This window comes from Ascaphus truei, chromosome 20 (assembly GCF_040206685.1).
Source record: "Ascaphus truei isolate aAscTru1 chromosome 20, aAscTru1.hap1, whole genome shotgun sequence".
Classification (NCBI taxonomy): Eukaryota; Metazoa; Chordata; class Amphibia; order Anura; family Ascaphidae; genus Ascaphus; species Ascaphus truei.
Genome location: NC_134502.1, coordinates 12,301,944 through 12,315,661, shown reverse-complemented (window position 1 = coordinate 12,315,661; position 13,718 = coordinate 12,301,944). Strand labels below are relative to the sequence as shown.

General features: G+C 46.5%; 1 protein-coding gene across 1 annotated transcript; it reads left to right on the top strand.

The window, feature by feature from the left end:
* Positions 1-6,868: 6,868 nt before the first annotated feature.
* On the top strand, positions 6,869-13,457 carry LOC142470662 (uncharacterized). The gene is made up of 4 exons (XM_075577270.1): positions 6,869-6,987; positions 7,522-7,574; positions 10,491-11,198; positions 13,211-13,457. The coding sequence occupies exons 2-4, from the start codon at positions 7,526-7,528 to the stop codon at positions 13,333-13,335; spliced, it is 882 nt and encodes a 293-aa protein (XP_075433385.1). The 5' UTR covers positions 6,869-6,987; positions 7,522-7,525; the 3' UTR covers positions 13,336-13,457.
* Positions 13,458-13,718: the final 261 nt, after the last annotated feature.

Genomic DNA, 13,718 nt, shown 5'->3' with positions numbered 1-13,718 from the left:
TTGGCTGTCCGGTGTGCTTCTATTCTATGAATGAAACAGGGAATACTGTAAGAAGCCGTGAGCCAATCAGATTGTGTGTTACCCTTTATTCAGAGCCGAAAGAGTGCGGGTGTGCTTTTCAAAGATGCTTTGTTCAAAATAGCAAAGTAACCAGCTTCGATTTCAAGCCTGAAAAGCCTGCCCGCCAGAGACTAAGTCCCGACGTTTGCACCCATGTTCTCAGAAACTAACGTAGCAGTCGCGGCTGGGATTTCATGCCGATTTGAGTTCCAGGAGATTCCGGGCTAAGGCCCGGTCAGGGTAAAACTCTCCCAATAGAGTGCCCTGCATCTAGGAAAGTCTCGTTTTCGATCCCAGTAAGTGTGCCTTTTCGTCTGTATTTTGTGTTTCACTGTGTGTATGCGGATTTAAGCCGAATAAACTACAATTTATTTCTCTACCTTGTTTTGCTCAATGAATGATCCTGGTAAAAAGGTGTAAATAGCCTGGTCTCCCGTGACAACATCCTTTAATAGATATCAATTATAACACTTTGGCTCCCATTTATTTTCACTTTCTATATCCTATATCTATATCACATGAACCCAGAGATTGTTCATTGTATTGGGTTAGAGCTGTAATTTAAGTCACTTTATTATACAAGCATCGGGTTATTTTTTCACTTTATCTCTTGTAATAAGAGCCAGATAACCATTTTGTGGCTATTGTACAATCTATGTCAAGCAGTCATTTAGTGGCCATCATATACTATAAGTCAAGCAGCCATCCTGTGGCCATTTTATAGTATTGTGACGAGCAGCCATTTTGTGGCCAACATATTATAAAAATTACGTAACAGTCATTGTTTGCACGTTATAGAATAAAAGTCAAGTAGCCACTTTGTAGCCATCATATAATATCAACCAAGCAGGAATTTGGGGCCAGTTCAGAGTTCATCAAGCAAACATGTTGTTGCAATTGTACAGTAGAAATCAAGAAGTCATTTTGTGGGAGACCATAAGGAACACGTAGCTCTCTGTGGGAATAAGGAGTAGGGCCGTGTGCCAAGGTAAACATACTGCGTCATCCAATAAAATACACAATACTTTACATTTATATAATTATTAGGTAACAACCAGTGAGACAAGTGTAAGTGTGGGTGATATAAACACTAAACTAAATCATATACTTGCAAGTCTTTCAATCCAGAATTATAGTCAATAAATTTAAATTATAATTATTAAGATGTGTGGAACAAAGGCAAGTCTAAGCCTATGGTTTATGTCTCTCTCCCTGCAGGATGACACAGATAGAAGAGACCTACCTGTACAGTATGTCCAATAGAGCCTGTCCCTTCCTCTACAGGGTAACTGACACAGGCAGAAGGGACCTATGAGACTTTCCCTCCTTTCGCATGGTGACAGACAGACATGGTGTCCTATAGAGCCTGTCCCTTCCCCCACAGGGTGACACAATGACACAGACAGAAGAGACCTATGTGCAGTGAAGTCTGTTCCTCCCCCCCACAGGGTGATACAGTGACACCAACAGATGGGACCTACTGTATAATCCATAAATTCTGAGCCAAAAAATTCACCTTTAATACACAGAAAGGGCCTCAGCAGTCCCATTCACCCCCCCCCCCCGCCAACACACACTCTTTGATTGTTTTGTATACCTCTGTACATATTACTAACCTCACCCGGTCCTGATTAAAGGTTATATAAGAACTCTCCCAGCCTTCATATGTTAATTAAATTAGTATCCCATAGTCCTACTTTAAAGCAATAAGTAATGCCTTGACTATACTTTATAAAGTTCAGAATCACATTCAGATCCCCCACCCATAAACTTCAATAGGATCACACTATTAAAACTCACTATGCATATCAGCAGTCCCCATAGACTTTAATGGGGTCATGCTATTAACATTTAGCATCACCCTCTACATACAGTGTATCAGTTGGACCCATAGACTGCATTAGTGGTGTTTAGCAGAAGACCGCATAGACTTTAATGGGATCATCCTATTACATTATTTGCTGCAATAGACTTCAATAGGATTATTCTTTAAAAGTCACAACTACCGTATTACTGTGTTTACCAGATGTCCCTATAGCCTTTAATGAGATTAAATTAACATTTAGGATCTCACTTTATTATTAGTAATATTATCATCTTTATCTGTACGACACCAACATATTTCACAGGTCAGAACAACAGGACAACAACACTGTATTACAAAGTGTACATATGCTGTATTTTAAGATAAAATGAAACTGTAGGAAGTAGGTCACTACCCCAGGGAGCTTACACCCTTCTTGCAGTGGCGGCCGCCTTTATCCTAATGCGGCCGTATCGGCGCAACTCTGATAACCGCGGGCAGATGCAGTATTTTTTTTTTTCCAGAATATGTTCCGGTATTTTAGCTGCGGCCGCCTTTATCCTAGTGCATTTTATTAGCGCTGTCTCGGCATGAATGCGACATGAACGCGGTGAAGTGCGTGGCATTCGGAAAAAATCCCCGAAAAAATTCGGAGATGTTGGAGAATAAAAGGGGCCGCGACTGTAGATACAGTATGTCATATTCTCCTATAGATGTCACTAAGGTAACGATTATGAAGATGAGCTGCCCCCATAAACTCATCCTATAAGAGTCATGGTGGCCATTCATTACAGACATAGTTGCAACCATAGACATTACTGGGATCGCTCTATTCAATAAGGATTGCCTTCTTACATTTATCAGTTGCTCTTATAGACTTCCATTGGCTAATGTTGGGCACTGGGGGTTTTGCTCATGTATTTTTATGTGTTCCTATGTACAGAAATGTGAAAGCAGTGATACCACTCTGTTCCTGAAAGTTATGGACGCGCAAGGGTTACAGCTAAACTTACTCCTTAACAGAGTTATGATCACTGTGGCTGTATCAGGCATTGTATGACTGGGTAGGTGGAGCCTATTGTATGGGCATATTATCTGTGTGCTATAACCATGTTTTGTGTGCATTTACACTGTGTTTACATGTGCTCATGGTGGAGGTACAGTAGGCTGCCTGCTGGGAGCCCCAACAGACCAAAGTCCGAGCTTTGTTGCGCTGTGACAGCATGGCACCGATCTCAATGGGGCCCCCGGAGCCCTGAACCAGATCAATGCGCTGATAGGCGCCTCAATTTGGCATTTTGGCTGAAGGGGCCTCATAGGCATTCCTCAAATTGACTAGATTCATATCTCCAGCTTCTCTCTCTCTTCTTTGTTCCCCTGGACCATTTTGGGCTGTAGCCATGCCCCCTCTTCTGATTTGCTGTGCTCCAGCGACCCATCTAGCTCCTAAGGAGTGCCTCTGATTTGTTAAGATCGCCTTCCTTCCTGAATTTCGAATGGCACTAGGGAGACAATACCTGCCTAACAGATCCAGAGTTACAGAGTGCGGCTGAGAATACTGAAGAGACACGGCGGAGCTGTGTGCTCGGGAGCTGGAGCAACATACCAGGAGTAAGCGAAGAGCTCTGGGGGAGAATCCTCGCTGCGTTGAAGCTGTACGCTTCGAGTGCAGCATTGGCTGGAACATCGGGGAAAGTCATCGGAGATACCCCTGTGGATGATCCCAGCGTGGCTGTCGCATACCATCGAATTCTATCTGAAGAAGAACTGATTGCAGAGCCCAGTGGCCTCCAGAAGTACTCAATGGGGCATCTAATTTTGGCAGATGGCGGTCTTCATCACACTGGTTAGGTATCCTGGATGCTACTTGCCATTTATTCCCTTGTTTCCCTGTAAGGGATTTTCAGTATCTGAGGCATCCAGCTTGATCTGATGGTGGTCCCCACCACACCATATAAGTAGCCAGGAGGCTACCAACTGCACATGGCTAGGTAGCCAGGATGCTACTAGCCACTTATGTTTTATTTTTCCTCAGAGGACTGTTTGTGTTCTGGACTTCTATTGTGCTCAAGTTGAGCTGCTCACATGGACTAAAAGAGCCCAGAGTTGATTAGCCTCAGCTACAGTACATCCTGGAGGAGAGTGATTAGCCCTTGTGTGTGAGTATTTCACTGCTTTTATGTATCTGTCCGGGGAGTGTTGGATTCTTGTGTTGTTGTACCCTACCCATAATAAACCTAAGTTTATTAGCTCTTTGTAGCAGACTAGTTGTAACCTAGGTCTCAGGGAAGCCCATTTAGGTATTACAAGGTTGAGCCTACCCTACAGATTCTGGAGGCCAAAAAGCGCACCAGCACAAACGGAGCAGGAAAAAACCAGAACAAAAAAATGATTAAAAGGGCACTTTAATGTGGCAAAAGACCCATCCAATGCATTTCGAACATCGCAGCGTTCTTTTTCAAGGATAAAACACAATGTGATAACATCCATTATATACCCTCTTACCTGTGGGCCATTTCACGCCAAAAATCAGAACCTGATGACGTCATAACAGAGCGACTCAGTGCCGATCTAAGGGCAAAAGGAAGTACCAAAGGCAGTGTGGCATTTTGGATGTGGGCAAACATAGGAACACAATAACAAAGCTTTATTGACCATTCCAGCAGAACAAAATACATTGCTGCTAACTGGACAAGCATATTTAAACGAAATAAAGCTGTATTAAACTAAACTAATGCTTAATAAGGGTACTATTATATCAAGGAAAAACATGAACAAGGTGGATTAAAAAACTAGCTGTGTTGCAACTAAGTTATATACAAAAAAAAGTTAAAAATAAAAACCTCTAGACACGATTAAAAAAATGTGCAAGAAAAGTAAATTTAAAGACATATTACACATACATACTGCATAACACAGATTGTGTACCTAAATCATAGGAACCAGGGAAATACAACCATTATAAAATATGAAGTATTTATCCACAAGATACATCAAAGAACAATTTAAGCTTACATATTAGCATAATATTTGCATGATAAGGCATAGGTTCAAAGGTTATAATGCTCACATGGACTAAAAGACTAAAAGAGCCCAGAGTTGATTAGCCTCAGCTACAGTACATCCTGGAGGAGAGTGATTAGCCCTTGTGTGTGAGTATTTTATGTATTTTATGTATCTGTCCGGGGAGTGTTGGATTCTTGTGTTGTTGTACCCTACCCATAATAAACCTAAGTTTATTAGCTCTTTGTAGCAGACTAGTTGTAACCTAGGTCTCAGGGAAGCCCATTTAGGTATTACAAGGTTGAGCCTACCCTACAGATTCTGGAGGCAGCAGACAGTAAGGGGTTTGGGCACAGATAGAGGACCCTGGTCATGAAGCACCCCCCTGATGTGACACCATATTACACTAATCAGCAGCCCCCATAACAATTAATAACATCACCATATAGCACACATAATTTCTTCTCACAGTCGTTAGTAGGATCCCACTATAAATGTAAAGATTACTCAATAACACCCCTATAAGAAAGACTTTAATAGACTTATCCTATAACACAAATCACCTGCACATAAGTTGCTCCTTTACATTTTAAGAGAATCTCCCTATAAAAGTCTGTATCACACATAAATTGGCCCATAGAGTTTAATGGGGGTCACCCAAAAAAGTAAAGATAATCGTAACAAACACACACACACGATAACCCTATTCTAAATAGGAGTCGCATGCAAACACTTTAGTGGGATCATCCTATAACACACATCATTTACCACATGGACTTTAATAGGGTCACCATATTACACATTCCAGTTCCCCCTAGATTTTAATAGGATCTCCATACATCAGTTCCCCCAACAGACGTTTATAGGATTGCACTATAACACTCATCAGCAGCCCCCATATAATTGAAAAGGTTTCACTATAACACACAATATTCCCCCAGACCTTAATCGGACCACCCTATAAATGTCAGAATCACCTAATAACACACATACATCAACCCCATTGACTTTTTTAGGATCGTCCCATAATACAAATCATCTGCCTCCACAAACTTTAATAGGATCACCGTAAAATTATCAGGATCATCCAATAACATACATAAAATTCCCCTATGGACTTTAATAGGTTCAATCCATAACACTGATCAGAGGACGGGTATTCTGATTTATGAGCTAGCTAAATTAGATTTGTTTAGATTAGAAAAGAAGTGTCTAAGAGGGGATATGATAACTACGGTATATACAAATATATTTGGGAACAATACAAGGATCTTTCAAAAGAACTATTCATCCCAAGGGCAGTACAAACGACACAGGGTCATCCCTTAAGGTTGGAGGAAAGGAGATTTCTCCAGCAGCAAAGGAAAGGGTTCTTTACAGTAAGGGAAATTAAAATGTGGAATTCATTACCCATGGAGACTGTGATGGCAGATACAATAGACATGTTCAAATAAAGGTTGGACATCTTTTTGGAAAGGAAAGGTATACAGGGATATCTCAAATAAGTAAACATGGGAAGCATGTTTATCCAGGGAGGCATCTGATTGTCTAAATTTGAAGTCAGGAAGTAATGCATTTTCCCCTTATGAGATATCATTGGATGATATTTCACTGGGGTTTTTTGTTTGCCTTCCTCTGAATCAATATACTGTTAGTAGGGATATAGGATAAAGTATCTTTTGTCTAAATTTAGCATAGGTTGAGCTTGATGGATGTATGCCTTTTTTCAACATCATCTACTAAGTAACTATGTAAGATCAGTATCCCCCCATAGACTTTATTAGGTGCACCTTATTACACCAATTGCCCCCACATACTTTTAATTGAATCACACTATAACACAGATCATCAGTCCCATACTGTAGGAACACCCTATACATTAACAGGATACTCAGAGATACTTGGAATCGTTATAGGGTGTTGCCTCCAAACACGTCTGGTCACTGCCTCTGAAACGGCAGGGAGGCATTCCCTACGCTGCCAGTATAATTATATGGGATGGCACATGTACACCCTGGGGGAAATCCTAAGGGTACACCCTACAGGGTGGTAATAGCAGATGGAGTATATATAGGGGGTAATAGTGCAGACGGTGTAGTGTCTGTACTCTGTAAGTGGAGGTAAGTGTGTGTGTGTGTTGACATAGCAGAGAGCAGGGTGCTGTGTTTCTGCTTTATAGAATAATGTAATGGATTAGCAGAGGTGTGTTTAATGAGGTTTTTCAGATGCAGATGGTGTAATGTCTGTTCGGTTTAGGGTGAAGGTGTGTGACAATAGCAGAGTGTTCAGGATTTAGGTGTGGGGGGGGGGGGGGGACATAGGAAAAAGAGAGAGGGCTACCGGGCAGGATAGTAGAGGAGGGGACTGCAGGGCAGGATGGAGGTGCAATGGCAGCTTTGCATATGGGATAAATACAGAAACAGCAAGTGATAAATACAGGAATAGTAGGGGTGTAGGATTAAGGTGTGAGAGTACGGTACAGGAATTGGAGAGGCTGCAGCAGGACAGGGTGGAGGTGCAGAGACAGAGCTGTGTGTGTGTGTGTGTGTGTGGTGGGGTCACTACATGAATATCAGAGTGGGCTGAAAGACAGAGGTGTGTGTTTTAGGACGGTGCTGGAGTAGCAAACTGTTGTAGTTTCACTCTCATTGCAGAAAGATGAAGTCTCTGTCGCTCCTCATCTGCTGCCTCCTCATAGCAATATCCAGTAAGTAACCTCTAGGACTATACACCTACAGGGCCTGCCACCTCTGGGACTGTACACACATACACACACACACACACACACACACACACACACACACACACACACACACACACACACACACACACACACACAGCATACCACCTCTGGGACAGTGCACACACACAAACACACACCATGCCACCTCTGGGACTGTACACACACAGCCTGCCACCTGTGGGACTGTACACACACACATACGCACACAGCCTGTCACTTCTGGGACTGTACAAACACATACACACACAGCCTGCCACCTCTGGGACTGTACGCACACATACACAGAGCATGCCACCCCTGGGACTGTACACACACATAGACACACAGCCTGCCACATCTGGGACTGTACACACACATATACATACAGCCGGCCAACTCTGGGACTGTACACACATACAGAGAGCCTGCCACCTCTGGGACTGTACATACACACACAATGCCTGCCACCTCTGGGACTGTACGCACACATACACAGAGCATGCCACCTCTGGGACTGTACACACACATAGACACACAGCCTGCCACATCTGGGACTGTACACACACATATACATACAGCCTGCCACCTCTGGGACTGTACACACATACATAGAGCCTGCCACCTCTGGGACTGTACATACACACACAATGCCTGCTACCTCTGGGACTGTACACACACACCCTGCCACCTCTGGGACTGTACACACACATACACAGAGCTGCCACATCTGGGACTGTACACACACACCTACACACACAGCCTGCCTGCCTCCTCTGGGATTGTACACACACAGTCTGCCACGTCTGGGACTTTACACACACATACACAGAGCTGCCACATTTGGGACTGTACACACATCTACACACACAGCCTGTCACCTCTGGGACTGTACACACACACAGCCTGCCACCTCTGGGACTGCACACACATACACAGAGCCTGCCACCACTGGGACTGTACACACACAGTCTGCCTCCTCTGGGACTGTATACACACACACACACACACACACATTGCAGGGCTCAGTACAGGGACATATAGTGCGGGGCCTCTAACCTTCTCCTTTGTAAACTCTTCCTATAGGGCAGTGGTGGGATTCAGAAACTTTAGCAAACAGTTCTCCCTCACCTTACCGCCCTTTCATAGTGAAATATCACCATCATCACATCTCCTCCAGCCCCCTTCACATCTCCTCCAGCCCCCTTCACATCTCCTCCAGCCCCCTTCACATCTCCCCAGCCCCCTTCACATCTCCCCAGCCCCTTTCACATCTCCCCAGCCCCCCTAACATCTCCTCCAGACCCCCTCACATCTCCTCCAGCCCCCCTAACATCTCCTCCAGACCCCCTCACATCTCCTCCAGCCCCCCTAACATCTCCTCCAGACCCCCTCACATCTCCTCCAGACCCCCTCACATCTCCCTCAATCTCTCTCACATCTTCCCCAGCCACTCTCACATCTTCCCCACTCCCTCTCACATCTCCCCCACTCCCTCTCACATCTCCCCCACTCCCTCTCACATCTCCCTCAGTCCCTCTCATATATCCCCCAGCCCCTCTCACGTCTCCCTAAGCCTCGCTCACAACTCCCCCAGTCACTCTCACATCTCCCAGCCCCTCTCACATCTCCCTCAGTCCCTCTCATATATCCCCCAGCCCCTCTCACGTCTCCCTAAGCCTCGCTCACAACTCCCCCAGTCACTCTCACATCTCCCTCAGCCCCTCTCACGTCTCCCTAAGCCTCGCTCACAACTCCCCCAGTCACTCTCACATCTCCCTCAGCCCCTCTCACGTCTCCCTAAGCCTTGCTCACAACTCCCCCAGTCACTCTCACATCTCCCAGTCCCTTTCACATCTCCCTCAGTCCCTTTCACATCTCTCTCCCTCCCCACCTACATGCCTGCCTGGCTGCACACAGGGGGGAGAGGGGAGGGGGGAGATGGTATGCAGCAACAGAAGAATCAATTGAGGCAGGGCAGGAGCAGCATGACGTGAGACTGGAAGTTCCGGGTCAGACTGCTAGATGGCGCACCTCCCCCGCAGTCCTGCTCTGCTCCTGCTCTGACACATATGATTCTACTACCAGCTAAGGCTGGGTCCATGGTACCGCAGACTGTGCGGACACTGAGCGATCAGACTGCCTTAAGGCGGTGATCGTGTCCATGTGGCGTGGGAAAGCGTGTGGGCGGAAGCGGGAGAGGGCACGCGTTGCGCAAGAAATCAGTTGAAACTGATTTCTTGGTGCGACAGGCCGGTCACGTGAGCGGTTTGCACAATAAGGTCGAACCAGCTCTGTGATGCCCCTAGGCACGCCCCCACGGCCCGTCCACCATGGCCAGGGAAAGCACCCGCTTCACGCAGGGGTCACTTCCCAGCCTCCGCATGCCTCAGCGTGAACGAAGGCACCATGGCCCCAGCCTAAGCCCGAGTCCCCGCTGGCACTGACCGCGCTCATGCTTGATGAGGGTCTCATCATGGTGCTACATCAAATGGCGTCGCATTGCTGCCGGGCGTCCCATTGTCATGGCTACATGATGCCATTTGACGTTGCAGTGCCATGATGAGTTACCCTGCAGGAAGAGATCGCGAAGGATAAGGTAAGATAGTTGCAGAGGCCCCGTGCTCTCCCCAGGCAATCAGTTCAATTGTTGTGGGGAAGAGAGCGGGGCCTCTGTAACTGCGGGGCTCGGTGCAGTGGCACAGGGGACTACCATCAAACCGGCCCTCTAATGTACACACAGAGCCTACCACTTCTTGGACTGTACACAAACAGAGCCTGACACTTCTGGGACTGTGACACACACACACACACACACACACACACACACACAGACTGACACCTCTGGAACTGTACATACACTCACAGAGCCTGCCAACTTGTGTGACCTCTACCTCTCTGCAGATGGTCAGATCGGGCCATGGGGCATAAATCCTGGAAAACCAGGATACCCAGGAGGAGGAGGACCAGGAGGAGGTAATACAGGATACCCTGGAGGAACAGGAGGCGGTAATATAGGATACCCTGGAGGAACAGGAGGAGGTAATATAGGCTACCCTGGGGGATCAGGAGGATCAGGAGGAGGTGGATCAGGAGGAGGTAATGCAGGACACCCTGGAGGAGGAGGAGGAGGATCAGGTGGTGGTGGATCTGGAGGAGGACATACAGGATACCCTGGAGGATCAGGAGCAAGTGGATCGGGAGTAGGTAATGCAGGATATCCTGGAGGATCAGGAGGAGGTGGATCGGGAGGAGCTAATGCAGGGTACCCTGGAGGATCAGGAGGAGGTGGATCGGGAGGAGCTAATGCAGGGTACCCTGGAGGATCAGGAGGAGGTGGATCGGGAGGAGCTAATGCAGGGTACCCTGGAGGATCAGGAGGAGGTGGATTGGGAGGAAGTAATGCAGGACACCCTGGAGGACCAGGAGGAGGTGGATCGGTAGGAGGAAATACAGGATACCCTGGAGGGTCTGGAGGCGGTGGATCGGGAGGAGGAAATGCAGGATACCCTGAAGGAGGAGGATCAGGAGGATCGGGAGGAGGAGGAAGCTCAGCGAAACTAATCTGCACAGACAGCAGAGGAAACGGGGCCACCGCCAAATGCCAAACAGGTACGTGGATCTCTCAGCCTCTCCTCTTGGAGATTTTACCCCTTCCCATAGGTTTATGGGTTATTTAGCTCCTCCCCTTATGATAGCCCTTTATTTATTCCCCTAAGAATGGTCTTTTTACTTCCCCCTCCCCCCCCTGCGGTGCAGTTACTGATCCCACTGAGAATTGCTTTGCTCCTCTCCTGCAGAGCATCGCCAATTCCCTTCCCTGCAGTCACTTCCTCTCCCTGAACCCTGTCAAACTTCACAATCTCTCCCCAGTTCATGCAGAACACCACGTCATCATTTCTTAAAACCTGCAATGCATCAATTACACTCTCCCTAAAACTTGCGGAAGGATCCTTAATTTATCCCCGGGACCTGCAGAGCATCACTTAATTTATCCCTGTGACTCGCAGAGCATCACTTAATTTATCCCTGTGACTTGCAGAGTATCAATTAACCCCTTTCCTGCAAAGCATTGCTTATTTCCTTCCAAGAACTAGAGATCATCCCTTAACTACTCCCCAAATCCTGCAATATATCACTTAACCCCGCCTGCAAAGCATCACTTAATTCTGTTCACTGAGCACCACCTAAAGTTTATCACATGACCTCCTCCTGAGCAGTGCCAGATAAGGACCCTCTGGGGCCCCTAACATTTTGTGGGCCCTCCTCCTGCAGCGGTGCGTCGCCATGACAACTGAACGCTAGAGGAGGAGGGCCGCAACTGAAATGGGAAGATTTATCAATATGAGATAATCTGCTGCAAAGCCCACAATTTTTTTTTTTTTACCTTTGGTCTAGAAAGATGTATATTTTTAAATGATTATGTCTCCTGCACTCTGCAGTAACTTACAATATTGTGTCTACAGGAGAGGGATATGGGGGCAGTGGGTGCAGTAGGGAGACAGATAGGCAGAGGGTGCAGGTGGGAGGGAGAGGGGCAGTGGGTGCAGGTTAGGGTTGCCAAGTGTCCAGTATTGAACCAGACTGTCCTGTATTTGGACATTGTCCAGTAAAAAATGAGATGTAATACTGGACATGTACAGTATGTGTATATTGGTATTACAGTACCTCTCTGGACATACTGACCTGACCGGCTTGAGGGGGTTGCGGGATTTCACTGAGCGGGGAAAGAGCAGGGCTGCTGTTAGGGGGCTGGGCAGCTTCCTCCATTCTGATAGGCTGCTGCTGAGTAATGCAGCCAATCAGGAGGTGGTGTCGGGAGTCTAGAGTTGGGGCCAAGGAGAGGAGGAAAGAGCCGAGAGGTGCGCGTGTGGAGCGTGTCGCACCTTTCACCATTGTGTCCGGTATTTTTGGAGAAGCCACATGGTAACCCTAGTGCAGGTTGAAGGGAGAGTGGCATTCGGTGCAAGAGGGACACAGAAGGGCAGTGGTGGGAGGGAGAGTGAGGAAGTGGAGGCAGAGACAGGGGCAGTAAAGTGAGCAGGAGGGAGAGAGAGGAAAGCAGTGACTGCAGGATAGAGAGAGATAGTGGTTCCTCCCTATAGGAACTATTACATCCACTGTGCGCCTCTGTACTGACTGGCTGATGCCTGTCATGTGATGTGATCTCTTTCTGGGGGTTACACAAAGAATTGTGGGATGTGGTCCTGTTGCCTTAAGCTGTTCAAGCATTGGATATGGAGCTGGACTACAACTCCCAAAAGCCCCTGTAAATGTAGCAATGAGGGGGCAGGGCTCTGAAAGTACAGAACCCAGTATAAGGAAGCCTTTAGAGCAGTTCTCTCAGCCAGCCCCACTCTGAGTCGGCCAGAGACTGTTTACATGGCACTCCTCCTATTTGAGCGACCCCCATGGGGGCCCCAGGCATGTGCCTAATGGATAATCTGGCCCTGGGCTTGAGACCTACAGATTCTGACTCCCTCCCTGCAGAGCGTCGCTTAACCTCCTTGCTGTCAGAGACCCTCAGAGTCCTACATTTGTCACTTAACCTCTTTCTGAGACCCACAGTGCATTACTTCCCTGCTGCATAGCGTTGCTTAACCTATCTCGCTTTGTTCTTGCAGGATACACTCTCGTGTCCTGCTCCTGCGGTAAGAGTTGTGGCTCATGGAATGTTCAGGACGGGAACACCTGTAACTGTCAGTGTAAGGACATGGACTGGGCCTCAGCCCGCTGCTGCAAGGTCTAATCTGGCGACCTTCTGTATTTCAGGCGGAATATTGTTTTGTACATTTATTTTTGCTGCAGGAAATAAAAAAGACATTTAAAAAAAAAATGAACTACTGTCTGAATAAACACATCATATCCTCAGCTCCCCGTATCTATATACGCATAAAAGATTCAACTCTCTATATCTATACACATTAGGGCCTCAATGTATGTATATACAGTGGCGAGAAAAAGTTTATCAACCCCAATGATAATTACGGAAATTCCATAGTTTTTCCAAGATAACTTCTTGAATCGAAACCAGTCTTTTCTTAAATATCCAATAGATTATATATTAAATAATTCCATGTCTTTTTAAACAAAATGATGTATGAATTAGACAAATAATGAGTAATTAAGAGT

Coding starts and splice junctions, on each gene's coding strand:
- LOC142470662 (XM_075577270.1), top strand. CDS start 7,526: ATGAAGTCTCTGTCGCTCCTCATCTGCTGCCTCCTCATAGCAATATCC. Junction 7,575..10,490: donor CCTCCTCATAGCAATATCCA/GTAAGTAACCTC, acceptor ACCTCTCTGCAG/ATGGTCAGATCGGGCCATGG. Junction 11,199..13,210: donor CACCGCCAAATGCCAAACAG/GTACGTGGATCT, acceptor TTGTTCTTGCAG/GATACACTCTCGTGTCCTGC.